The sequence below is a fragment of the Phyllostomus discolor genome, chromosome 13, assembly GCF_004126475.2.
Source record: "Phyllostomus discolor isolate MPI-MPIP mPhyDis1 chromosome 13, mPhyDis1.pri.v3, whole genome shotgun sequence".
In the NCBI taxonomy this organism is placed as follows: domain Eukaryota; kingdom Metazoa; phylum Chordata; class Mammalia; order Chiroptera; family Phyllostomidae; genus Phyllostomus; species Phyllostomus discolor.
In genome coordinates this window covers 58,755,336-58,781,280 of record NC_040915.2, presented here as the reverse complement: position 1 = coordinate 58,781,280, position 25,945 = coordinate 58,755,336, and the positions used below count along the sequence as shown (strand labels likewise).

The 25,945-nt window shown below is 52.2% G+C and overlaps 2 gene segments (V, D, J or C); both read right to left on the bottom strand.

Moving 5' to 3' along the window:
* Positions 1-1,592: 1,592 nt before the first annotated feature.
* On the bottom strand, positions 1,593-15,663 carry LOC114509464. The segment is given in 3 exon segments: positions 1,593-1,676; positions 15,181-15,470; positions 15,583-15,663. Coding segments are annotated over 3 exon segments (432 nt in total).
* An 8,768-nt stretch (positions 15,664-24,431) lies between these two features.
* On the bottom strand, positions 24,432-25,023 carry LOC114509462. The segment is given in 2 exon segments: positions 24,432-24,855; positions 24,939-25,023. Coding segments are annotated over 2 exon segments (390 nt in total).
* Between the last annotated feature and the right edge of the window lie 922 nt (positions 25,024-25,945).

Here is a 25,945-nt window from a genome sequence, read left to right as displayed (position 1 = left end):
AAATCCGACAGGCTCCTCCCCCGGTGATAACTGTGAGTTTCCTTTAATAAGGAGAGCAGTCTGGCTCCCACCTGTGCACACCCACTCACCTGGTTATGTAACCGCAGTGCACAGCACAGCCACACCCGCACTGTTAGCTGCACTTCCTGGGAACTCACTTTATCACCTGGGCACAGTTGTATGTGCAGTTTCCTTTGTTGTTAGTCTGACTGGTGCCCCTCACCGTCACAGGAACTCCAGTCAGTAACTTTCCTTCCCCCACCTACCCAGGGCGGGGCTCATGCCTTCGATGTGCAAACTGATGGGTGCCTGTCACCTTCCACATTCCACCCCAGTACCCTCAGCCTCCTAAACTGCATGTCATGGGCACACGTTATGGCGTGTCATTGTGCTTCACAGCTTTCAATGCATTTGACAAGGTCACAGTGACTTTAAGTGTAATTACATTGTCACATAGAATAATTTTATCACTCCTCAAGAAATACCCTGGGTTCACACAGTGACGGCTTCTCCTTCTAAAGCCATGTGTACCACAGGTGTTCCTGCTCTCCCTACAGCTGTGTTTTCCAAAACGGGACATCATGAGCACCACACTGTGAATTGCATCCCCTCCTAAAAATGAGCCAGTTCTTGGGGAACATCACCGCTGCTCCCAGCTTGGGAGAGTCCACACGCAGCTGTAATGCACACCCGTACACTTTCACGTTGGGGAGACTGTTCATAAACACACTTTAAACTTTCACGGGCAGGTGTTTCCGTGGACAGAAATTTGGATTTATTTTCACCATTTCATTTTATTTACTGTAACTTTTTATTGAGTTATAAATGACATACAATGCTATATTAGTTTCAAAGGTACAACATTGTTGTTCTATATGAATACATTGCAAAATCAACACCAGAGTCAGTCTAGCTGACATGTGTCCTCAAACATAGTTACAATTATTATTATCTCTAGTTCTGAGAATGTTGGGGGTCTGCTCCTTTACCTGTGCTCACACACGCACAGCCACTGCATCTCCGCCCCAGTACCCATGCTGTCCACGACGTCCCCAGACCATTCATTCCACAACTGGGCTTGGTCCCTTTTCATTCCCTTTATGCACATGGACCACCCGCATCATCTCCCACCAACAAACTATTCTACTTTATACTTTTCTCAGACTATATTTTGTACTAAAAGTCAGAAGAGAAAGCAAAGCAGTCAGCAGGGATTACACTGAAGGACATTACAACACGAGACGCCAGCAGCGCTGACTCATCCTTCATGCACAGCACACACGGTGCTCAGGCCCCACGATAGGCTCTGGGCCCAACACAATGTTTCCTTTATGTGAACATCACAAGAAAATATTAATACAAATGAGTCTGAAAGTCAACTGTCCCCAGCTGGAGGGGAGATGGACTTTCAGTTTTACTTGGTCCCTTGGTCAGGGAAAGTGCTGCTGTGAGTGACATTAGAGATAGAGGGAGAAGAGAATCCTCCCCTCCCAGACAAGGTCCCTGGGAGAACCTGGGCCCAGGACAGCGGCCAGAGAATGAGCAGAAATCACAGGGCACAGGCCGAGCCTGAGCAGCAGGAGCTGCAGGGTTCACCCAGCTCCCAGATGACACAGGGGTTCCTGTCTCACTTCCCCGCAGCCCTGCAGCACTGTGAGAGCACTGAGACTATTGTCCCATGCTGAGCAGAAGTAATTGGCCTCGTCCTCAGCCTGCAGCCCAGTGATGGTCAGGGAGCCCGAGGTCCCAGACTTGGAGCCAGAGAATCGATCAGGGACCCCTGAGGGTCGATTGTTAGTATTATAGATGACACTTCGAGGGGGTTTTCCTGGAACCTGTTGGTACCAGTGTACACTTCTACCCCCAATGTTGGAGCTGCTTCCAGTGCAGGAGATGGTGACCCTCTGTCCTGGGTTCCCTGACACTGAGGGAGGCTGAGTCAGCACAGCCTGGGCCCAGGACCCTGGAAGAGAGAGACACACAGAGATGGTGATCAGGAGTCTAGAGACAGGAGGAGGAACCCATCTTCCCAGTGTCCTTCCCCTGTCCCCTTATCCAGTCACCTGTGCAGTGAGCCAGGAGGGTGAGCAGGAGAGGGGACCAGGCCATTGCAGCAACCATCCCTGAGTCCTGCCTTCTGTGGCCCCACAGCTGAAGCAGAGCTTCCCCCAAACCTCTCCCTTCCCCTCTTCATACTCTGAGAGAGGGAGGGCCCACTTATGCAAATGAAATGCCCAACACTCTGCTATATTATTCCTCCCTGGGCCCAAACCCGGTGCCTCTGCCTGAGGAGGCCATGGGTGTTTGCAGGGTGGGGCTGTGTGAGACCCAGGGGTTGGGAAAGTCACAGCTGTTAGCCCAGGACAGAGGGCACTAGGCAGTGCCAGCAGGTGGGTAACAGCTCAAAACACCCTGGTCCCTTGAAACAGCACCCAAGCGCCCTCTAGTGTCCAGGTCAGGCACAGCACTATGTGACATGGTACCCAGAACCCATCAGAGACAACCTCTGCATCCCAGGGCTCTCTGTCCACTGAACCCTTGTAGGCCAGGCCAGGGGTCCCCTCTTGTGGCCTCCCCGTCACCTCAGGGCATTTAATGCTCTACTCAGCATTGTCTGGTAGTGTCTGTTCCCAGCTCCCTTGGGACTGGTCAGTGGTCAGGACTGAGGTGCTGTCTCTCACACAAACTCTTAGGCCAGTATCAAGCCCAGAGCAATGCCAGCCCCAATCCTATTTGCTGTCTGACCAAGACTTGACCGTCTCTGTGGTGGAGATCAGGCAGTGTGACTTAGGTCCTCGTCCCAGACCCAAGCAGTCCCTCCCGAAGCCCCTGGGTCTATGGGCAAAAGTGCCTTCGACGGCCCCGTGTTCAGCCTCCCGATGCTCACGAATATTCTCCACCTGAGCCTCAGCCTGTGGGGCCATGACCAGGCTGGGGTGTCATCAGGACAGTCCAGTGTGAAGGTGGGACTGCACCAAAGGCCACGGATCACGGAAGGGCCTCTGAACTCTGGGTCCTGAGGGACAACTGAGTGTAGGGAAGGCCCCCGAGTCTGGTGTCAGGCCCAGGGGTGAGGTGGGTCTGTGGGCCTGGCTGGGGCTCTGATGGAAGGCTTGCATCTCCTTCTCCTCCTCCTCTTGGGCTGGTGCCCTGGCTCAGCCCGGGATCCCTGCAAGTCTCAACATCCATCCTCACCCTCCTTCCCTCCTGTTCCATCTGCCTACAGGAGCCCAGAGGTGTCAGGAGAATGAGCAACAAGCTCTGGACACAAAGGAACAGTTAGGGACCCTGAGGGTTCAGGACATCAGTGTGACTCTTTGGGGCTCCTGTGTGGGAGCTGTTGGTGCCTGGACACAGTGCAGCCCGACTCAGCGGCTCCTTCCAGGGCAAACGGAGTTGACGTTCCAACCAGGGGGTGGCCAGTTAGCGGGGACAGTCCAGACCACCCACAGGGCCCTGGAAGGGACCTCGGGGCACATCTGAGGAGGAACCCAGCCCTGAGAAGGCCCAGTGACCCTGCCTGCGGTCAGTCAGTGGAGTTTGTGACACATGGATCCCAGGAACAGTGAGGAACTTGTATTGTCCCCTCTGCTGACACCCACCCGAGCACCCTCTCAAGGGGACGTGCATTTAAATCAGTAATAACATGTAAAGGAAAAGTGTTTGTATAACCTTCCTGCTCAGTGCTGACGGTTTACTGTGTTTGTGTGTAAGCAGGTATATCACAACATGTTAAAAATTCTTTTTTATTGATTGCTGAATATTGTGTTTATTTTCCTACAGACATTGTCAGATAATTTTTTTAGTATTGGGACCAGAATAACATATGTTATGAACTACTTTTTAAATTATACACCAATTTTATTAATTGTAGACTAGAAATTTTAAATTATTTTGAAGGGAACTATCAATTTGGTCTCTAGACTCCTATCTACAGATGGTAGTTTTCCTCACTTTAAACTTCAATGGACTCCTCAGCTCCGAATCTTTTCATTTTTCTTGCTTCTGTTACAGATTTGACACTTCCACAGTCACACGTGTCATGGCAGATGTGTCAGCAGCCAGCACGAGGGCCCACGACTCCAGGGTGGTCTTGTGTCAGATTCTGGTAGGTTCCTCACTCCTGAGCTGAGGACATTGGCATCAGCCTCCCACTGACCCCTCCACTGCTTGCCCAGAAGGGGCCTGTGTCCCCGGGTAAAGTATCTGCCTGGCAGAGTGAACAGACTGGGAATGTGAAACCAGAAAGGATTCCCTTCTCCTCAACACCAGAGACACTGGGAAAGTCTTCAGATCCTCGGAGGGCGCTCAGAGATTGAACAACCGAGTCACTTCTGACGTGAGTCAGATGAAGGGAAGTGAGCACAGATGGTGGGACCACAGAGAAAGGGGGGGTCGTATCTTCAATTCTCAACTGGAACACACTGACGAAAACATTTTCTACCTGGTCCTACACATCAGCCTGTTCTCGGGACTGGATGTAAAACTCGTGTGGGAAGTGTTCCTTGCCAAACCTGAAGCCAGACTTTCCATCGAAAAGGCTCTGAGACACATGTCCCAGGTCGCCCACTCCAGGGCTGCTGCTGTCCCTGAGCCACACTGTCCACATCTGTGGTGCTGCTGCTTCGGCAACACATGACCGTGTTCCTGAGACCCGGCCCCACGTGGTGGCTGCATGAGCCAGCACAGCCTGCAGGCAGGAACTGGAAGACACAAATAAAGAGGGAGTGAGATGTGGGGCCCCTGCTTCTTTGTCCCCAGATTAATTCCCTTGACAACCAACACCCCCAGAGGTTGTGATGGTTCCAATGGGCTCAGAGTGTCGATGAGATTTCAGGAACTTTATGTGTCAAAATCACCCAGTTCTATCCCAGCTGCTGCCTCTGCCAGGACAGTAGCTCTTGACTGTCTGTCCTGGTCCCAGGCCTGAAGGAGGCTGGGTGAGCAGGGAGAGATGCAGGACCTGTGTGCACAGGGCAGGGACCACACGGCAGGGAGGGGCAGAGCTGGGGCGGGAAGCCCGAGGGAGCCTGAGCTTTACCTGTGTCGGGTGTGATCAGTGAGGAGGAGAGGATCCAGGACGTGGGGGAGACGACCTGAGCCCTGATCTAGGCCCGGGAACCAGCCTCACACCCACAGCCCCCTCCGCAGCACATGTGCTGGAAGACCTTGCAGCTAACTAACCGCATGTCCTTCCATTTGGGAGAAACTGTTGTCTCGGGCACACTGAGAATTTGGAAAAACGAACTAGGATATTTCCTTAAGTTTAAATTTCTTGCCATGTTTTGCATGTTTCACTGTATCAGAGTATCCTTTCTTTCGGATGGACCCTTAAGTATTTCATATGTATGTCAAATAGTCCTGGCACCGAACAAGCCGGTTCTGGTGCCTGCTCCAAGGAAAGCCAAATTGGTGAGGCAGGAGTTGGTGCAAAAGACCAAGATTTGTTTAGGTGTCTTGGGACCTGGGAGATGGGTGGATTCCTGAGTCCAAGCCCATGTCCCCTTCCTGCTCAAGCTGGAAGATCTTACAGGAGTAGGAAGGGGAGGGCTCTTCTCTCCTATCCTATTGTCTTGCTGGTATTCCGTAGGTTGGATCATGTCCATTCTTCTTACCAGCTATTGGTGGCTCAGTGTGTCTCCCTTGCTGCCATCTTTGCCAATGGGGAAGAGACTCCCTGAGTTCTCTGACTCTCTGTGGTACCTGGGTCAGTGGGGAGGAGGTGGGGGCTGTGGAACACACTGTCAAGGACCCTGCAGACCCACAGTCCTCAGCCCACACCCTGATGCTGGACAAGGTGCCCAGGCCTCCTGTAGAGCCCGTTGGAGTCCTGGGAGCATATCTGGGTCCCAGCCTGCCCACCTGTGCTCTGTGAAGCATCCACATGGCCCATGACTCACAGTGGCCAGCTGGGACCTCGCTTCAAATGACTGCAGCGTACGATAACAGTACTGCTGTTCTTTTTTACATTCTGAAAGTTCACTGCTAGTATATACAACAGGGTACGGTTTATGCCGACGTGTCGGTTTGCATCTCCCGATTCAGACTTGAGCACTCAGACTGGAATCCTGTCTCAGTCACCCCTCCAGCCTGAGCTGGCCTTGGCCGGGATCAATGTAACTTGACCTCCTCAAATGTCTCCGATGGGAAACTGTTCTCTCAGCAAGGAATTTCTGTCTGTAAAACAGTTAACACAGCGAGAACATATGGTCAAGACCCGTTCTAAAGGTTGCACTGAAGGAAAAGATGTGACATTGTCAGAACTACTGGTCCAAGGAAACTCAGGCGCAGAAGGAAGATCACACCGCACAGACAACGCTGAGCTAGAGCCGGTCAGAGCCACCCGCCGGGTTGGCTGCACTGGGACTGGGGAGGAGAGAGGAGGTTTCTGTCTCACTTCCTGCTGCTCTCACTCTCAACTGTGCTGCTCCGCCCCCTTCCATGGACGTTTCTGACTGCAGAGGAGCCCACCTTGCAGAGGCCCCCACAGAAGCTCCCGTGAGGCTCAGAGCGTAACCTCTGGGCCCAGGGGTTTCTGTCTTACTTCCTCGTCATCGGAGCCACTGTGAGTCACTGTAGCTGCTCCCACTGCCATGCTCTGTAGCACAGTAATAGTCGGCCTCGTCCTCAGGGTTGGTCCCCGAGATGCTGAGGGAAGCTTTGTTCCTAGAGATGGATCCAGAGAAGCACTCAGGGACCCCAGGGGGTGGTGGCTTGTGTCATAGATGAGCATTCGGGGAGGCTGGCCTGGGGTCTGCTGGCACCAGTTAGGGTCGTTACTATTAGAGACTGACCAGAGCTAAGGCCACAGGTCAGCGTGACTGTCCCTCCTAGAGACACGGACAGTGACGGCTCCTGGGTCACCACAGCCTGAGCGCTGGACCCTGAAAGGAAAACAGACACATCAGGAATGAGGAAGGAAGGCACAAGGTCCCTTCCAAAGCTGGTCTCTGAAATGTCCATGAACCTGGGCAGAGGGTGAGGAGGAGCAGGAGCAGGAGAGGAGTCCTGGTCATGGTGCCAATGTGTCCAGGATACTCTGGCCCCACAGCTGACACTGGACACTCTGGCGGCTCCTTTATCTCCCTCAGCTCCCTGGAGGGAGGGTTTGTGTTTGGGTCATGCTTGATGCAAATCTCAGCTCTTTATTTCCCCACCCTCAATTTCGTGTGTCCCCACCCAGGGCCCACTGTACTGTCAGAAGTCAACAGCTGGCCTGCCTGTGGGCTCTGAGTTGGTCCCCTGGGAGGAAGCACCTGCTGTAAAATATACCTCAAGACCGTTAGCTTGTTATATTCATGGTCATTAAATCTGAATTGACTGCAGGCCTTGTTCACCTCAAGTGGACCTACAGCGCCCCCTGGTGACAGCCTCAAAAATAATACCTATGGCGTGAATTATGTAGAGCAAATGTTGTATTTCTTTCAAATCTGTTGTAAACTTTGAACATCCCACTTTATTGTCCAGGTATCACCAGGCTCATGGTCTTCCATCTCTGTGAATACTTATTGGTTCTTTTTCTCCCAGTTCCTGGAATTCAATGTAACTGTTAGTCTGTTCTTCAGCCCAACTAGTGGGGTTTTAGTCACCAAGTGTCATTTGTATTTCGGTAAATTTTCTTCCATTTGAATTTATAATGTATGTTTCATTTCTGAGGTTCGCTCCCTTTTCACTCGTTTAAACGGTGACCACAATTGTTGTCAAGGTAATTTCATGATTGTCTCTTAAAATCCGTGTCCCATGATTCCCGCCTCTCAGTCATCTCAAACCGAATGCGGGTCCGTCTGCCCGGCGCTATGAAGCCGATACTGAACAAGCAAGTGCTGCTGGGGCCACATGGCTGCTATGAAAAGGAGTGAGAACATGCTACTGGGAGAGAGAGTCAGAGAGAGGGAGAGACAGTCTTTATTAAACAGGGATTAACGTGTTTTCCATGTAAAGTGCACCCATGTTTCTGTGGGCATTACTGACAATGTTATTATACCCAATATCTTACCTATGGTATGTTACCATCATACCTGTGTAGAATGACCATCCTTCTTTTTTCCTCAAAAATTTGGGCAACAAACGTGCGCATTATACATGGCAAATACAGTACATTATCATGGGCTTGGGAAGGACCAGGCACCTTTCCAAACTAACCAATCCACTTCCCAAGCTTACCTGACCTGGCTCAGATCCTCCCCTTAACTAATCCATGTCCTGCATCTCACGGGGATCTGTGTCTCACATCCAATCCAATCTTTTCCCCAGGCTGGACATTCCTCTGTTTTAGTTCCTACTGTGCCTACTGCAAAGTAGAAGCAAACCCCACCCCATGCTATCTTGGCCTCTACTGGGCATGTGCCCACCAGAGGAATTTCTTCAGGTGTTTATCCTCCCTGGGTAATGCAGCAATCCTTCCAGCAGCAATCCTTCCTGCCCACTCTGTGAATTCAGAAGTCACCTGGGAAAGGAGTGGAGCTGTAGCTTTCTAACACAGCAGGCTCAGTGTCTGATTCCCCTCCACAGCCCATTAGGTTCAGCAATGTCTGATGCCATTGGCTCCCTTCCTTGATCAGCATCTGGTTGCCGATCCTAACACAGCAATGAGATAAAGAGAGACAGAGTACGCAGAGGGGGACGTGTATAAGGAGAGACAGAGACAGAGGGAGACAGGGAAGGAGCCCAGGACAGAGTGGACCTGTGGAAGTCAGGCTTCTCATAACCACGCTGAATGGCCCCTCATCTCTTTGCCCTACTCTGTGGTTAGAAAACAGTCAGAAAGTCCATCCAGCCCCAAAGCAGAGGGGATCACACAGGGTGAGGGAACAGGAGGCGGAAACACTGGGAGTCACCCAGGGGCTCCCAGCACACAGGCCCCAGGAGGCACTTGGCCCTGAGTCTGTCCACACTGGAGCCTGGAAGGTTGCCCGCTCAAGGGATGATGTTGGAATTTCAGGTCTCTTCAACCTTCTCAGGTGGCTGGGACGCAGGTAGGAGGAGCACTGAGTTCCCCTTGATCCAGAGCAGACCCGGTCTATTTGCATTGAGTTCTGTGCTCCGCCCGCCTCCATGTGTCCCTCCCACTGCCCAGTCTGTGCCTCAGTCCTGAGGATCGTCCCCGAAGGTGACAGGGACCTGAAGTGTTTAGAGCCCCACACACCTGAGGACACAGTAGGAAGTAGATGCCGGAAAGCTCTCAATCACAGACTGGGAGACTAAGACATCTCCAGAAGATATAACTGGATTAGGGTCCCCTCACTGGTGAGAAGGAGGAGCCTGACGCCAGGTCTGTGTCCTCAAAGCTGAGTCCTAGGCTGCACCCAGGCCCCCCCAGGGCTGGGGGTGGGTGTGACACTGTGTCAGTATGTGGACAGTGGTCGTGGAGTTGGATGTGGCACAGGGTGCTGGTGAGCAGTGAGCAGCCCAGAGGGACCCTTGGGAACTTTTATTCTAGGAGCAAGCACAGGTGGGGACCTGAAGCAGTGATCTCACTTCCTGGTGATGGAACAACCCAGAACTTGGCACCCTGGTGACCGGGCAGCCACATTCTAGAGAAGCTCCCCCTCAGCTCACTTGGTGGCAGATGCTCCAGAGACAACACGTTCACTTGTTTTGTCCCCAGGGAGGGAGGCACTTGCCTCAGGAAATCACGCAATGACAGAGACCTCACACTTTGCAACTGTTGTCAGCCAAGACGCCTCTGATCCTTTCCCGAGGGACCCAAAGATGACCCAGAGAGGCTCAGGGGTTCCAGTTGTGCCTAGACCAGCACTCAGATTCCACCAGGGCAGCCCTCTGTCCCCTCTGTGTCATGTGTGTGGAGGTGAGGAGTTCTCGTGGGCTGGTCCCACACGCACCCTCCACAAATGCAGCCTGAGGGGGACCAGAGCCTGGCCTGGTGGTCACTTTCACACCCCAGTTCAAGGCAGGATGTGGAGTGTGGGGCGCCCTCTGACCCCAGTTTATCCTGAGCTGGGGTGGTGAACCTCCTGTCCCAGGGGTACAGTTATGGGGAGACACAGGGCTTAGCTGATGTGGGAGAAGAGAGTTAATTCGGTAGGAAGAACCCCATGGATGGTGAGGGAGGCCTCCAAGGCCTCCGGATCAGCCCCTGGTCACGGTCATTGCAGAGGTGACCTCAGGATATGGGGAAGGAGATGATCGATGGGCCACCTCTCCACCTGCCCTAGTGACATGCAGCTGGGCCACAACACCAATAAGGCCTGCAGGGGCACAGGGTAAGTGTGGCCATTGGGGGGCGCTTGTTTTCCATAAAAAATTCCCGGATGGCTGGTGAACACCCTCAACCCAAATGTTGCAAGCACTGTTTCCCACGGTCCCTCCCACAGTCTCCATGTGGTCCAGAATCTTCGGCCCCAACCTGGATCCCTGGGCTCATCTCCCCTGGACTCGGCTCGAGAACCTGGCACTTTCGGAGGTAGAGACCGACAGTGAGGTCCCTGGGAAGTGCGGTGCCTGGGGGCCTGTGGGGCGGGGCCGGGTCTGCTCACACAGAAAGGAAACCCGGACCTGGTGCTGGATCAGGAGGGAAGTCTGGCCTCAGACCACCCACCTGGAGGACTGCAGGCAGGGAAGACGTGCTGTGCTGGGTCCTGGGCTGACGCTTCTCTGGAAGCTCAGGCTGTGGTTGGTGTTTGGGGGCACATGGAAAGGCAGGCACATGGGTGATCATTTCTCGTCTTGCAGCTCCAGCCCCAGCCAGGAGGCAGAGCCAGCTCCAGCTTCAGCACCTGCACATCCTGAGGTGCCAGGTGCAGGGGCAGAAGCCAGTGCAGATGTAGGGGCCGCTCCAGAACCAGAGGAACGTCCGCCTCCGGAGCTGCTCCAGAGCTGCAGGCCGCGCCAGCAGCAGCATCCAATCCTCCCGCAGCTCTGCAGGCTGCACGTGCACACGGTGCATGGTGGGCCCTGACCCTCTGACACCTGCAGGGGGTCCCTCCTTGCCCCTCCAGGGTAACAGAGGTTTTCCTGAAATGTCTGGCGCTCCTCGTCCTGCCACGCACAACTCCAGTCTCTGCCTCCACCTTCGCAGGATGACTGTTCTGTGACTCCCTGAATTCACCTGGCCATTTACTTATATGGACACCGGTTAGGTGAGTTCAAAGGGCCACCCTATGGTAATATGGCCTCATCTCTGCTCAGAAAGCATTTGTAAATAATGCCACATGGTGGAGTACTGGGTATCAGGATCTTCGCACACTTCCTTCAGTGCACAATTTAACTGCCAACATCTAGGAGGAAGGGTCCTTCCCCAAATTTTATACTTGAGAAATATTGCTGAAAACAACACATGTTATTGCATTTACAATAAAATGATTCATGATAAAAACATAATCTTCACTAATATTGAAAAGAGGGTTCTTTCCTTATGAGGAAATGAGTGTCACTTCAGTCCTCAGTTCCAACTCCACAGTTCCTGTTCCCCTGGAGTACAGAGGATGGTGGTCTGCTCTTTCCAGACAAATTTCTTCCTGGCATGTTCAAAGGACAGCAACGCAGCAAACATTTTAGTTCATGGGATGCATAGACAGTTTTTAAGAAGATCTGATTTAATTTAGTTGAAACTGGTAAAAGATAACGGCCTTGGTGGGCTTCACAAGTCCCAGTGAAGAAGGTAAAATGCCTCTTGGTTTTAGAAATTGACTCAATATTCTTAAGTTTGCAGTATTCTCTTCATCTGTGTCACATGTTTCTTGTCAAAATTTTGTCTAAGGTGTCCTAAAAGTTGTTTACATTTCAAACAAAAGTTTCCTGTATTTTCTTACTCCCTGTGTCAGTTTAGTAACAGGCAGATATGAGGCTGTGCTGCGTGTGCAGATGGGCCGAGTGTCTGCGCAGTGGGATGCAGGGGGTCCCCCTTCCTCCCGTGCCCCGGGGGCAGCTCTGCTTTACTGTGTCAGCGCTGCCCAGTCCCCACACTCCCAGACCCTCAGGCCTCTCAGTGAATGGTTACTTAGGACCAGGAGACCCTCTTCCCTAAGGCCCTCCCTGCTCCAGGCACCCGGAGAGATCTTTCCCCTTATGTCAGGCAGGTGCTCCCTGCTTAAAAAGATCATGAATTCTCTTGCTGCTTTTTGAACAAAACACTGTCTCCTCCTAGGAGAATCCAAAGCAGTTTGGTCACTTCAGGGAGAACGGTCCTGTGGTGGAGGTGCCCAAGGACTCAGAGTCTGCGGTCTCGGAGGCCATTTATCCCGGACTGGTACCGTGTGCAGATTTCATCAGGGTGTTGGCCCTGGAGGAGGTGGTTCTGCTGCTTCAGTGATGCAGGGGCTGCAGTGCAGTGAGCATTTTGTACATAATACTCAGGCCCCAGGCAGATGTCAAGATGGGCCTTTCTCATTGAAGAGGATTAGCTCAGGAGGAAGGATCCACCAGCTTCTAGGGCAGAGCCTTCAGAGTAGAGGATTCAGCACTTGGCAGATGGGGCCCTGCTGCAAGCTGCATCCCAGAGGCAGGAAAAGGACACGCAGGGTCAGGGGAGGTGGTGACAGCAAGGTCATTCCACAAGGATCCAAGATATCAGGTTCCGTCTCCCAAAGACCCACTCTTTTTGGAATTCCCTCAGCCCCTTCATGGGGGCGAGCACCAGACTAGAGGCTGCACCTCACGGTACCCGCTGCAGTCTCTGCAGCTTATGGGGCTCTGGGCACTGATGGAGGACACAGTCTTTACATTTCTGTCCACACAGAGATGGGTTTTTCGTATTTTCTGTCTCAGTTTGCATCTCTGAGGGTCAATGTCAGTATTATAGTTCATGTCCTAGAGTGGTGTTGTCCAGTCTGACCCTGATGCTGTCACTATGGCAACTCTGGAAGGGTCAGGAGTCCTCCTTGGGGCCCCAGTGGAGTCCCTGAGCCTTAAGATTTCATGACAGGGGGTCGTCCACGTGCCATTGACCTTCAGGTTCACATGAGAGTGAAAATGCTCTCAGATTTGGGCTATAGTGAGATTCCACTAGTTTGTGGATTTTTTAAATCTCTTGATATTTATTTGTTAAAATATTGGCAGACTATTTACCAAATGATAAAGACAAAAAGAATCAAGCATGAGAAATAGAGTTCTCCCAGGTACAAAGAAAATGAAAAGACACATAAGGAACAGCGTCTCCCCATCGTAATAAACGCAAATGCAGACGAAGGAGACGCCACCACCAGCAGCTCCAGGTGGCACATCGGGTTCACGTCCACACGGCAGATCAGAGCAACCACGGGCTCTGGAGAAGAAACTGATAATGCAGAAAGTTTAAATGAAATGAGGATAAAATGAAAATGACTAACTATATCGAAAGAGATACAATATACATTTTCCTATGAACATAAAGGGATTTCAAAGATGAGTAAAAAGGATACTTTCTCTAGAAAATACACAACATATTATAAGGAAGTATTCCACACAAAAAGTGTAAAATAAAGTGACTTTTGCCACCAACACAAAAAATTTACAACGGAATCTTTCAAAAGTGTCTGCTACATACATATTTTTCCAAACCTTGAAAAAGTGGAAGCTTTCCTGATTCCCACAGAGAGCAGGTGTAACAGTGACACCTGCACTGGACAGAACAAATGCAGAAAAGGGTCAATTACAGACGACAACGTGACACATGATCCAAATGTTCTCACGTCAGTATTAACGCAGATCCAACAGCAGGCCAGTAAGTGGACGCACCAGCATCACATTTGATTCCCTCCAATGTCCAACTTACACTTCAGTTGATCGACCCTCTCACAGAGCACATCATATTACTAGACCAAAGGATAAGATCAAAACACTTCAATAACTTCAGAAGAAGCCTTTGAACAAAGTATAAAAGTAACTTATAGTAAAAACACACACAGTGTGAACAGCAGGCACGTTTTGCAGTGCGGGAACTCACACTCCCTCCTCACACACCCGACTGAGCCCCACACTCAGCTCTCAGCTACTGAGGCGGGAGGACGACATTCCCACAAAGATGGGGAACTGGCCACTGTGACTTCACCTGCGTTGTCATTCAGCATCACACGATAAGTACTAACAATGTAGGTAAACAAGACAAAATTCATGGTTGGATCATAGCACTGGTTACTTTTCACATTCGGTCATGCTCCAGCACCAAATGCCGGCCACAGCCCGAGGTGCTGAGGGGCTGGTTCAGCCAGGACACAGGCCTCTCCCTGGGAGCTACAGGGACAGGGGTTCACAGTGAGGGCCAACCAGAGGGTGGCAGCTCTGGAACACCCAGGAAAGGAGTCAGTGGTCACTGACAGAGACACAGGATGCCCAGCCAGAGTTTGTGTCTGAAGTGACCAGAGATGGTGCCCCCATTCCAGCACCTGGGCTTCAGAGCAGAGCCACTCTGTGTCCCCAGCTGATGGGGAGCTGACTTCCTGTTTTGTCTGACACCTGTTGTCCAGGAAGGGGCTGTGTGAGGTGCTGTGAGGACAGTGGGTGGGAGAGGCACACCCATTCCCCAGGGGCTGCCCTGGAAGAACCTGCCTTCTGTGGCAGCAACAGAAGCAGAAGCCACAGGTGTCCTGAGTGGCACATGCTGGGACGTCCCCTCCCTGCAGATGAGAACGAGCTTCTCCTGGCCTCAGGTCCCAGAGGCCTGCAGCTCTGTGTGAGCACAGAGGATACTGGCACAGGGTGGCGGTGAGAGGCACCCTTGTGCTTAGCTCTCAGGCCAGTGAGGGTCAGGGACCCTGAGCTGCCAGAGCTGATTCTGGGAATGGATCGTGAACCACACAGGGTGGACCTGTCATGAGTGATGGGCAGGGGAAAGGCTGAGAAGGGACATACTGGTGACAGTCCACACTCTGGGCCTTCCTGATGTGCACTGACGTGGACACAGACGAGTTCCCTGTCCCTGGTTCTTGCTGACCCATCATGGACTTTGTTCCCAGGACAGCCTCCCACGACACACAGGACCTTCCCCTCGTTTGAGAAAACTGCACAATGTGTTGCTGCCACAGACAGGTCTCAGAGGCAGCGTTCAAAGGATGTGACACATGTTCCTGTCACAGTCCCCTGTGGTGGGTCTCAGATCTGAGTTCAGAACAACCAAACCGAGAAAGCAGCTGTCTTCTCAGAGGAGTGGGGACTGCCCCGGGGAACTGCACTGCAGGGGACAGCAGGTTTTTGTCTCACTTCCCCACAGCCCCGCAGCATTGTGGGACCTCCGGTACTGCTGTCATAGGACTGGCAGTAATAGTTGGCCTCGTCCTCAGCCTGGAGCCCAGTGATGGTCAGGGTGCCCATGCTGCCAGACTTGGATCCAGAGAAGCGGTCAGGGATCCCCAAGGGTCTACTGCTAGTACTAAGGATGACGGTTTTAGGGGGTTTTCCTGGGACCTGTTGGTGCCAGCCGACATGGGAACCACGCCCGATGTTGGTGCTGCTTCCAGTGCAGGAGATGGTGACAGTCTGTCCTAGGTTCCCAGACACTGAGGGTGGCTGAGTCAGCACAGCCTGGACCCAGGAGCCTGGAGGAGGGAGACACACAGAGATGGTGATTTTGGGTCCAGAGACAGGAGCAAGAAGAAGACCCCCAGGTGTCCTCCCAATGTCGCCTCCCCTGTCCCCTTATCCAGTCACCTGTGTAGTGAGCCAGGAGGCTGAGCAGGAGAGGGGACCAGGCCATGGTGGAGTCCATCCCTGAGTCCTGCCTTCTGTGGCCTCACAGTGGAAGCAGAGCTTCCCCAAAATCTCTCCCTTCCCCTCTTCATACTCTGAGAGAGGGAGGGCCCACTCATGCAAATGAGACCCCTCAATTTCTGATCCCTCCCTGGGCCCTCTGTCAGGTACCTGTGTCTGGGGACTTCAGGGGGGTTAGGGGTGAGCCTGTGTGAGACCCAGGGCATGGCAAGGCAACAGCTGTGACCTGAGCAGAGGGCACCAGGCAGTGCCAAGTCACAGGTCCCAGCTCTGATGACCCCAGACCTGCAGGAACAATCCCTGAGCGCCCCCTGGTGCCCAGACCTAGACACACCACTCTGTGGCATGCTGACTGAGGCCCATCGCAGACAGATCCTGTCTTCCCACAGCCCTGTTCCCTGACCTGCTCCTTAGGGGCAGTCCCAGGTGCCCCCTTATTGGGGATCCCTATCACTCCAGGACTCTTTCATGTCCTACTCAGATTCCTCGGGGTGAGTTGCTCCACGTGTACCTCGGCTGGTCCTTGGTCAGCACCGCGCTGCTGCTTTCACTCAGGTCGTCTTCCCTGGAGCAGGACCAGGCCCAGAGCAGTGACTGTCCCACGGCGGTGTGAGCCCTGTGTTCAGGGCACTTTTATTTTACACTGTGACTCCTCCCTTGTTAGAAATTATTCTGCATTTCTCCAAGGCACAAAAATAATCTTTCAATGTATTTTCTGTCTTTCAGCAGACAATAAGTATATTTCTATGCATATAAGTTTAACCATGCTTTACCTAGTAAGTGGGAACTTCATTGTTTCATACATTGAATAAGTAATTCCCATGGTCCCGTGTATATTGGAATGAGAGCAGATATCTGATTTTTTGAATCAGGTTCTCTGACCCCAGCTTCCTGGACCCAGAAGGGGACAGTGACGGTGACAGTACCACCTGTCACCAGGACCTTGTGAGTAGGGATCCTCAGATGTGACTTCAAGGTCACCGGGGGAAGCACTTTGGAAAGAAACCCAGAAGGGGATGCATCATGGATTGTGGGGCCCCAGGCCCAGGTGCTGGTCCTCTGGGACTGTCCTCCCTGAGGGAGGGGCAGAGGAAGCAGAGGCACCCAGGGGATGTGGGCAGGGCCACCATTGCCACTTGAAAACCCGCTTTCCCCGTGTGAGTCCTGCTGGGAAAGGAGGCCATACTTCGGACTTTCTGCTGCCTCCTCCCTTTCCCAGGAATATGTCATTTCAGACCATTCCTCACAGATGGGAGGGGGTGTTGCTCTCCTCAGAACTGAGATTTCGTGGAACATTAAAAATGTTGGGGGTCAGAGCTGCTCATTGTTCAGACTGGAACCACCTTGCCCATTTCCCTGGCCAGTTTCCAGTGTCCACACACCAGACCCAACTGATGGATGATGAGGATAGAAGGCAGAGTGACCCACGTGGTGGCACCAATTGGGGAACCTGTCTGTCTTTGTTCTCTGATGGCTACCCAGGCCTGCCAGCCGTGTGTCAGGGTCCCCATTGCCACTTGTAAACCCGCTTTCCCCGTGTGAGTCCTGCTGGGAACTCACGGTGACCGACCCAGTTCCAACCCCAGGGACAGGCTTCACCTTCCCAGGAGGAGTGAGATGGTCCCAGCCCTGGGCACAGTGAAGGTGTCAGGGTGCTGCTGTGAAGGACCTTGTGCAGGCCAGGGCTCCAGGTCTGTTGGTAGCAGGGTCCCGCTGTCATCACGGGACAGGCTGCTGTGGGGTCACATGCCTGGTAATGCCTAGGGGGTTCGCTCCCAGGACAACATCAGCCTGGTGACACTGCGGTCAGTTAAACCTCAGAGAAAGTCGAAAAGTAGCTATTGCGGCTATCTTCTAGAAACAAACCTCCCTGAGTCACCACTGAATGAGCAGGGCATTGTGGGTAAAGTTTCCATCCTAGGGCTCACCTTGGGACTCAGCCACACTCACTTGCCTGTGACCTTCACCCAGGAGGTGTAGCTACTCCCTTCCCGCCAGTTTCAAGGAGCAACATTTGCTTTCTCCCCACCTGGCCGTGGGGCTCTGAGTACCCATCGACCTTAACAATCAGACCCAGAGAACCCTGCACCCCCAGTGCTGTGCGGCTTGTTCCAGCTGCTGCGAGCCCATCCTCAGCCCCTGTTCCTGACTTTCACTGGCCCCCCACGCCCCACATCATCCTCCCCAGTGGCCATGAGACACCTGCCTCTGTCAGGTTCCTGAACCCAAGGGATTTCCTACCTCGGTGCCCTCCCAGGTCCCAGCATCTTTACACCTGTGGGCAATGTAGGATTTAAAGGATGGCCCTTTGCATCATGGACCGATGGGTCAGGGTATTCCCCCGGGCACGTGGCAGCTGCTCTCCTGGCCTCCTTCTCATCCCAGCTCACACCCGGCTCCCTGCACAGGGCAGGGCCCTGGGGCTCTGCCAGGACCTGCAGGAACCCCCCAGATGCAGAGCTGCCCCGATGCACTTGCTGCAAGTGCAGGAGGCAGTTCCCTTCTCACGGGGCCTGATGTCAGCTGGGCTTAGGGCAGCTCATCTGGGCCCCAGGCTGGGAACCTGGGACAGACCCAGGGAAGAGTGAGGACAGGGCTCCCAGAGTCCTTGTCCCACATGTGTGGGGAGAGTACCCTGCCAGTCCTCCCTGACCACCCAGACCCCACTCAGGGGCCATGAGAAGAGACCAGATGAGGGGCTTGCCCACACTCTGCTCCTGGGGGTCACAAGGATGCAGGTGTCTCAGCTCCCATTCATCCCCGGATGGAAGGGCTCTGCATTCTCGTCTTGCCCCCCCCCCCAATTTGGGGGGTGCATAGGGCACCCAGGGATGACCAGCAAGGTAGTGGGGGTGAGTTTGATAATATGAATGCTTCACTCTTACTACTTTGCACCGAACATGAAGCCCTCTGCAGGAGAGGTGGGGGCCCTGCAGAGTAACCAGATCTGGGTGGGAGGAGGGGCAGAGGGGCTGCACTGGGCAGCCTGTGCTCTGGAGCTGGTCTGGTCCCGGGGCCCCAGGATGCTCCAGTCACTCCACCACCCACCTCCCCAAAACTCAAACCATGTCTTCTCTTTCTGTGAGGTTCGGGGTTGTTCTCCTGGACAACGTCATAGGGTATGGGTTAGGATTTGAGAGATGCCCCTTCTCCTCCCTCTAGGGGTGCACCCACTGCACAGGCACTGAAGAGTTTTCTCTGGGTGTTCCAGAAGCTTCCTCTATCAGCATGTGGTCCCAAACCACCAGGATGTCCTAGGAGGCCCTTGCAGCCAGGCTCACAGGGACACTCACTGACCCTGGGTGGAGGACAGATGACCTTCCTCCTCCTGAGCCCTCAGCTGTGCCAGTCCCGGCGTGTCCCTCTGCCAGAGAAACTGCCAGAGTGGGTGAGTCCTCAGGACCCAGGAACATCCTAGGGTGACTCATGAACATGACACTGTGTAAATGGCAATGTGGCCTATAGTGCCGGGAAGAGGCTGCCTGGGGCCCTGGCTGGGGTCCGACTAAAAGTGGACAAGGGCGGCAAGCGGGCGCTGTCAGGTCTGTGTCCCCACGGTGGGCCCATTAGGAGTCTCTATGTGTCCGTCTCCCCTCAGCCAGCAGCACACTCCAAATGCCTGTGTCCTGTTCTGTGTCAGACTCGCCTGCGTAAAATCCATCTGAACGCTCGATAATCATTCCATTGTGAAGAGGGAACAACAATCAGGATAATACTTTTCAAACATTCAGTGTTTTTTGCAAAGAGAACATTTGTGTACGGGAATTCTGGTTAGAAAAACAGGAATGTGCTGCCTTCTGCTCCGGGCTGAAGGAGCTTCTGAACGTGTTTTTGTGTGTCAGTTGCTTCTCTTCATCCGGAGTTGATGGGTTCTGGGTCAGCCCCTGTCGTTCCCAGGGAAACCACATGGGGGAACTGTCGCCAAGAACTTAGAGCCCCTTACAGGAGGAAACCACAGCCTCAGACAGAGCCCCTGGACAGAGTAACTGGTGTCACCCTGGTCCCCGTGGCGGGCACAGCTGTCGCCCCATGTCCCTGTGTGAGGCATTTTAAAGACAGAGAAATTGGTCACTCACCACACACTAACTAGAGAAGTGATTTCCTGTTACCCAAGGCGGTCTGGACCCAGTGGTGTCTGTCAGTGGTCCCACCTCTGTGTTGCACAGAGTTGGAGACAAAGGGGTCCGTGCCCCTTATGTCACAGGCCCTGTGGCCCTGGGTTGAGAAAGAAGACTCTTCAGTAGTAGAGCCTGGCTAGAGGTGGTGACTAAGGGAGGGACAGCCCAGCCCTGAGAGCACAGGGAGGTCGTGTCTCATGTCCCCACACACTGGGAGCACCATGGGAGCAGCCCTGAGGTTGCTGTCCCACAGCAAATGCAACCAGCAGCCTCGTGCACTGCCTGCAGCCCAGGGACAGTGCGGACGAGGGCTGAGCTGCTGACAAGGTCAGAGACTCACCAGGGATGCTGAGCATCAGACTCATCCCAGTGGAACAGGGGTCCGGGGCACTTCTGGAAGATCCAGTAGTAACAGGGCCCAGTGAGACACATTACTGGTGTGTCCTGCTGAGGGAGACTTTGACACTGAGGATGCTGGGTCAGCAGAGGTCAGCCCCTGACTTTTGGAGCTACAGAGAAGCCTGAGAAATGCAGGGTCCAGAACAAGACACCCTCAGAGAGGGGAGAGGAGCATTTGTTTGGAGACAAGTGCATGTCCAGGACACCCTCGGGGACACTCTTACTCAGCAGTCAAGGGGCCACCTGTCCCTCTGACATACTCTCCTCGCCTGAGGGGGCTCTCCATGCAAACCCTCCCCTGGGGCAGGTTCTCTGTCAGACCCTTCAGGGCCTGTAACTGGTGCCAAAGACACCAGCATGTGAAAGGCCTCTTCCCTGGGACCAGGATGAATTTGAGGCTAAGAGGGGGCATGGGATGCAGATCAGCTCTGGTAACAATTGCCCTTCACTGGAGCCCAGGTCCTGTGGGGACGGGAAATCTGGGCACTTCCCTCCCGCAGGCCCAGCGTCTCCAGCCCTGGGGTCTCAGGTCTCAGGGAGCACAGGACAGGGGTGAGCACAGCCCCTTCTTTCCACCCTTGTTACAGAACAGACCCAGGGTGGTGGTGAACTATTACCGAATGGACCCACCCTTGTGCTTCGGGGGTCCCCCACCCCGTACTAGGTTCACCTTGTCTGCCACCAGGGAGAGACATCTCTCAATGCCAGAGATAGCTGAAAAGGAAAGGGATTATTTATTGAAAGTTACACAAGCTTAAGAGTAATGACTTCATGTCTTCATTGAGACCCCAAAGTCCTTTACAATACCCACAAACACACACTCCTCCTTCCCCTCTGCCCAGTCCAAGGTACTGTACCTCAGAAAACGAAATAGCAGTCTGTGGTCCTTCTCTGCCTAAGCCTCATGATTCCAAAAACACACAGGGTCCCAAAATGATGCATGGTCCCAAAAAGAACCCACATGGTTGCTGTGCCTGTGTTCAAATCCCAGCGCTAATCTTCCTCTGCTGCACCATTCCTGATCCTTCCAAAATTGGCCACAGTTGCCATCATTCCCATATTTTTACACCTGTACTGGGCAGCCATAGTAACTCCGGGCAGGTGTGGCTCTGTGGTGTGGAGCCAATCATCTCCAATCTCTTACGCAGGCTCTGTAACCAGGGGGAGTTGCCTCCTAGTTACACCCTAGGTGGAAGTCACTCCCTTCTCCATGGCTCAAAGCTAGGCCACAGCTGTATAACATATCCATGAGACTAGGTGAAGGTTACAGATGTGTTAAACGACTATTCAAGAGGTTATATGCAAAACTGTTGCTATTCAGAACAACTCTTAATGCTCCATGCATCCCATCCCCCAGCTCAGACTTGCGGGGGTGAGGACATCCTATATATATTTTTCTAATATTTCCTGGACACTGAGTTCTGGACCCCATTATAAATTCCTATTTGACTCCCCTCTTGGCTGCACATTCTTAGACCCTGACACCACGGCCCAGCCCCACAGTGCCCTGTGGTCCCTGGCGCCTCACTGGGGGTGACCAGGAGAGATTGATAACTTCTATTTTGTAAAATAATAATATATGGGATTTAATGATTGTGAGAGAAATATGTGTGTGATGGAGTTAGTTCTCATGTGCTCAGGAGACACGTATTCTCAGGAGGAGGAAGGAAGGTCCGCATGTTCTGACTATGCAGCCCCCCTGCCTGTGTCTGTGACGTGGAGACCGACGCTGTGCAGGGACTCGGTGCGTCTCAGGATGAGCAATAAACACACCAATGGCTTCACATCAACAGCTTCTCTGTGCAAATACTCCAAGGCCGGTGGACACAACTTTTTAAGAAAAAAAACAGTAATTCTATTGTCATGTTACAGCGACTGGCTGTGGGTGGTGGAGACTGGACGACACACCTGGGAGATGAGAGTAGGAAACACTTAGGACGTGAACTCAAGCTGGTCTGCAAGGTTCACCATCCTCCCCAGAGACAGAGCTCTGGGGAGTGAAACCCCAGCAAGAACTTGTCCTTTTTCCTGGAAACGAACGTGGAGATGGAGTTCAGTCCTGCAGAGCGAGAGGGAGAGAGGAGGGGGTGCGGGAAGCAGCAGCGGAGCAGAGGAGGGGAGGGGCGGTGTGCGGGGCCCGGTCAGTGCGCGTCTGCAGGACCCGGGTCCCTTCACCTGTGTGGGCTGCCAGGGACAGAGGGAACCATGTCTATGACGAGGGTCAGTGTTGACGTATCACTGTGGATGTGTCATTAGCAACGTAATATTGTCACTTTAACGTGTAACATGTGTGGGCTCAACACGACTGTCTTTCTTCTTTTGTCCTTTTTTCATTCCTGCCTGAGGACATGCTTATTAATTTTAATGTGAAAGGAAGGGAGTGACAGAGAAATAGAAACATCGATGCGAGTTGGCAACATGGGCAGGTTGCCTCCCCCACTTGCCCTGGCCAGGGACCCAACCCACAACCCAGGCATGTGCCCTGCGGGGAAAACAATCCTAGACTCTTTGATTCCTGGGATGACACTACAGCCACCTGCACCACAGCAGCTGGGAAACACTTCTGTCTTCATCACCATGTGTAGTCGCAGACCCTGTGCTCATTTGTTACCTCACTCCGACCCTGTGGGCATGGACAGCGGGGTTCCATCACCTCACCACTGTGAGACCCTGGACCTGCCTGTGCTCCCAGACTGAGTCACTCATTCCTGTTCAAGAACAGGACCAACTAAGGAGCGCCCCCTGCAGGCACCTCCATGCAAATGTCTCAATAAAACTTGCTCAGAGACAAAAGGTCTTTTGTTGTCCATTACTCTGTGTGTTCTCATTTGTTCTTGAATTTATTCTGGACATACAAATGTACAGTGGTGAGCAAAAGCAGGCTTGCAGTGGCAATGTAAATGAATAATACAACAGATAATAAATAGTAATACAAGAGTAAACTGCGTTTGGCCTGTTCATACCTGCAAGCCTACTGTTGTCCACCTCTGTGTGTGTGTGTGTGTGTGTGTGTGTGTGTGTCCTCAGAGTGTCCTTCTTCCTGTGTCGCCTGAAAAAATCTTACAGCCTGTTTTTTCTAATCTGTGTTAGCCAAGATAAAGTTCATTTCTGAGAGCTCAGTAGGGTTTTTTTTCCTTATCCTCACCCAAGGATATGCCCACTGATCCCAGAGAGTGAAGAGGAAGAGACAGAGAGCAAACTATAAAGACAGAGAGAGAGACAGAGAGAGAGAGAGAGAGACATCAATGTGAGAGAGAAACACCGATCAGTTGTCCCCATCCCATTGTGTCCCTTTTGGGGCTCAAACCCAAAACCTAAGTATGTGCCGTGACCAGAAATAACACCCCCAACATTTTGGTGCACAGGACAAGGCTCCCACCAACTGAGACACCAGGCCAGGGTGACTGGTGCATTCTTATGCACAGGTTCTGGAAATATAAAATGAATTGAATCACATGGAGTCAAGTTCAACTACAACAGGGTGATCCACTCACCCTTTTTTATGTTGGATGCGCCTGGTTTAATTAATGAGAGTCTCATATTAGTGTTCCTGGTTCTGCAAGGCACAGGGTCCCCTAAATGAAACTTGCAGTTGAATTTGACACAGTTATTGTATTAGAAAAGATTTATGTACACAAAGTGATAAATAGCCTTAATTTGTATGAATTATAAGATTTTAAATGCTATACAACTGCAGTAGGTCTTAAATTAAAAAATAATATTATGTGGCCATTCCAGTATATATTGATATACAGTTCAAGAAACATTAAATAGCTTATGATTGTATTTAAAATGATATCAGTAGACTAATGATACAATTCTAACCGTGTATTGTGATGAAAATTCTGAAAACAACTGACAAAAATGACTGAATCTACTTAAACTCTAAAAAGTGTACAAGTGATAAGAAGTGAGCTTTCTTAAAAGCTGTGTAATATCTATATTTCCTAGCTTTCCTTTAATAACATCGCACTGATTAAAAATCCCCTGTGATGAAAAATACACGTTAGTCACATACAAAATGGTGATTCCATCCCTTCTTTCTCAGCTGACAAAATTCACAGTTCAGACGTCTCTTTCTGGTAAAAATGTTTGACTTCGGCCTGCTCAGCCCATCGAGGTCCCTCTGCTCCCTGAGAATCATAAACACCTGGGCTCTGGTCTCTCTGGCAACGCTTCTCCCACGGCATTCCCTGTGGTTTCCCCCTCTTTAGTGCTCCAGGGTCGTAGACATCATTACAGAGTCCTTCCTGTCCCCTCTGTCCCATTGGGACTGTCTGGAGCACTGAAGCATGAGATCATGTGACTCTCAAACTCTGAGGCTATTCTTAGACCAGGCTGGGCCAGGGCGAGGTTTATGTCCCAGGTCTTCGTCTGAACCTGTCGCTGTGCCGAGCACCGCTGTACACCAGCCAGCAGTAGTACTCGGCCTCGTCCTCCAGCTGGGCCCCCGACAGGGTCAGGGCCCCTTTGCCCCCGAGAATGGAGCCTGAGAAGCGGGCCGGGGTCCACCCGTTTTTCTTGTCTATGTCATAAACCAATGTGGTGGGGACTTGTCCAGACTTCTGCTGGAACCAGGATGGGTAGTGCTCATTGGTGACAGCTCCAGTGTTGTGGCCACAGGTGAGAGTGACTGTCTCTCCTGGGGACACTGTCAGGAAGGGCTCCTGGGTCACCACAGCCTGAGAGCTGGACCCTGAAATGAAAACACACACATCAGGAATGAGGAAGGAAGGCAGAAGGTCCCTTCCAAAGCTGGTCTCTGAAATGTCCATGAACCTGGGCAGAGGGTAAGGAGGAGCAGGAGCAGGAGAGGAGTCCCGGTCATGGTGCCAATGTGTCCAGGACACTCTGGCCCCACAGCTGACACTGGACCCTGTGGCGGCTCCTTTATCTCCCTCAGCTTCCTCGAGGGAGGGTTTGTGTTTGGGTCATGCTTGATGCAAATCTCAGCTCCTTATTTCCCCACCCTCAAATTCGTGCGTCCTCACCCAGGGCCAGCTCTACCCTAGAGAGTCAACGGCTGGCCTGCCTGTGGGCTCTGAGTTGGTCCCCTGGGAGGAAGCACCTGCTATAAAATGGACCTCAAGCCAGTGAGGTCCATTTGTTGCCTTGACGGTCGTTAATCTGAATTAACTGCAGGCCTTGTTCACCTCAAGTGGACCCACAGCGCCCCCTGGTGGTGATAATAGCTATAGTGTGACTCATTTAGAACAAATGTCCTATTTCTTTCCAATATGATGTAATCTTTGAACATTTCACTTTATTGTTCAGGTATCACCAGCTCATGGTTTTCCATATTTGTGAATACTTCTTAGTTCTATTTCTCCCCAGTTCCTGGAATTCAATGTAAGTGTTAGTCTGTTCTTCAGCCCATCCAGTGGGGTTTTTAGTCATCGAGTGTCATTTTTATTCAGTAAATTCCCTTCCATTTGAATTTATAATGTATGTTTCATTTCTGAGGTTAACTCCCTTTTCAATTGTTTAGACAGTGACCATAATCTTCGTTAAGGTAATTGTATCATTGTCTCTTAAAATGTGTGTCCCATGATTGCCACCTCTCAGTCACCTTGAAATTCAATGCGGGTTTGTCTGCCCGTCACTATGAAGCTGATACTCGACAGGCAAGGGCTGCTGGGGCCACACGGCTGCTATGAAAAGGAGTGAGAACATGCTACTGGGAGAGAGAGACAGAGAGAGAGAGAGAGATTCTTTATTAAACAGGGATTACCGTATGTACCGTGTATAAGAGCACCCACGTGTCTGTGTGCATTATTGACAGCATT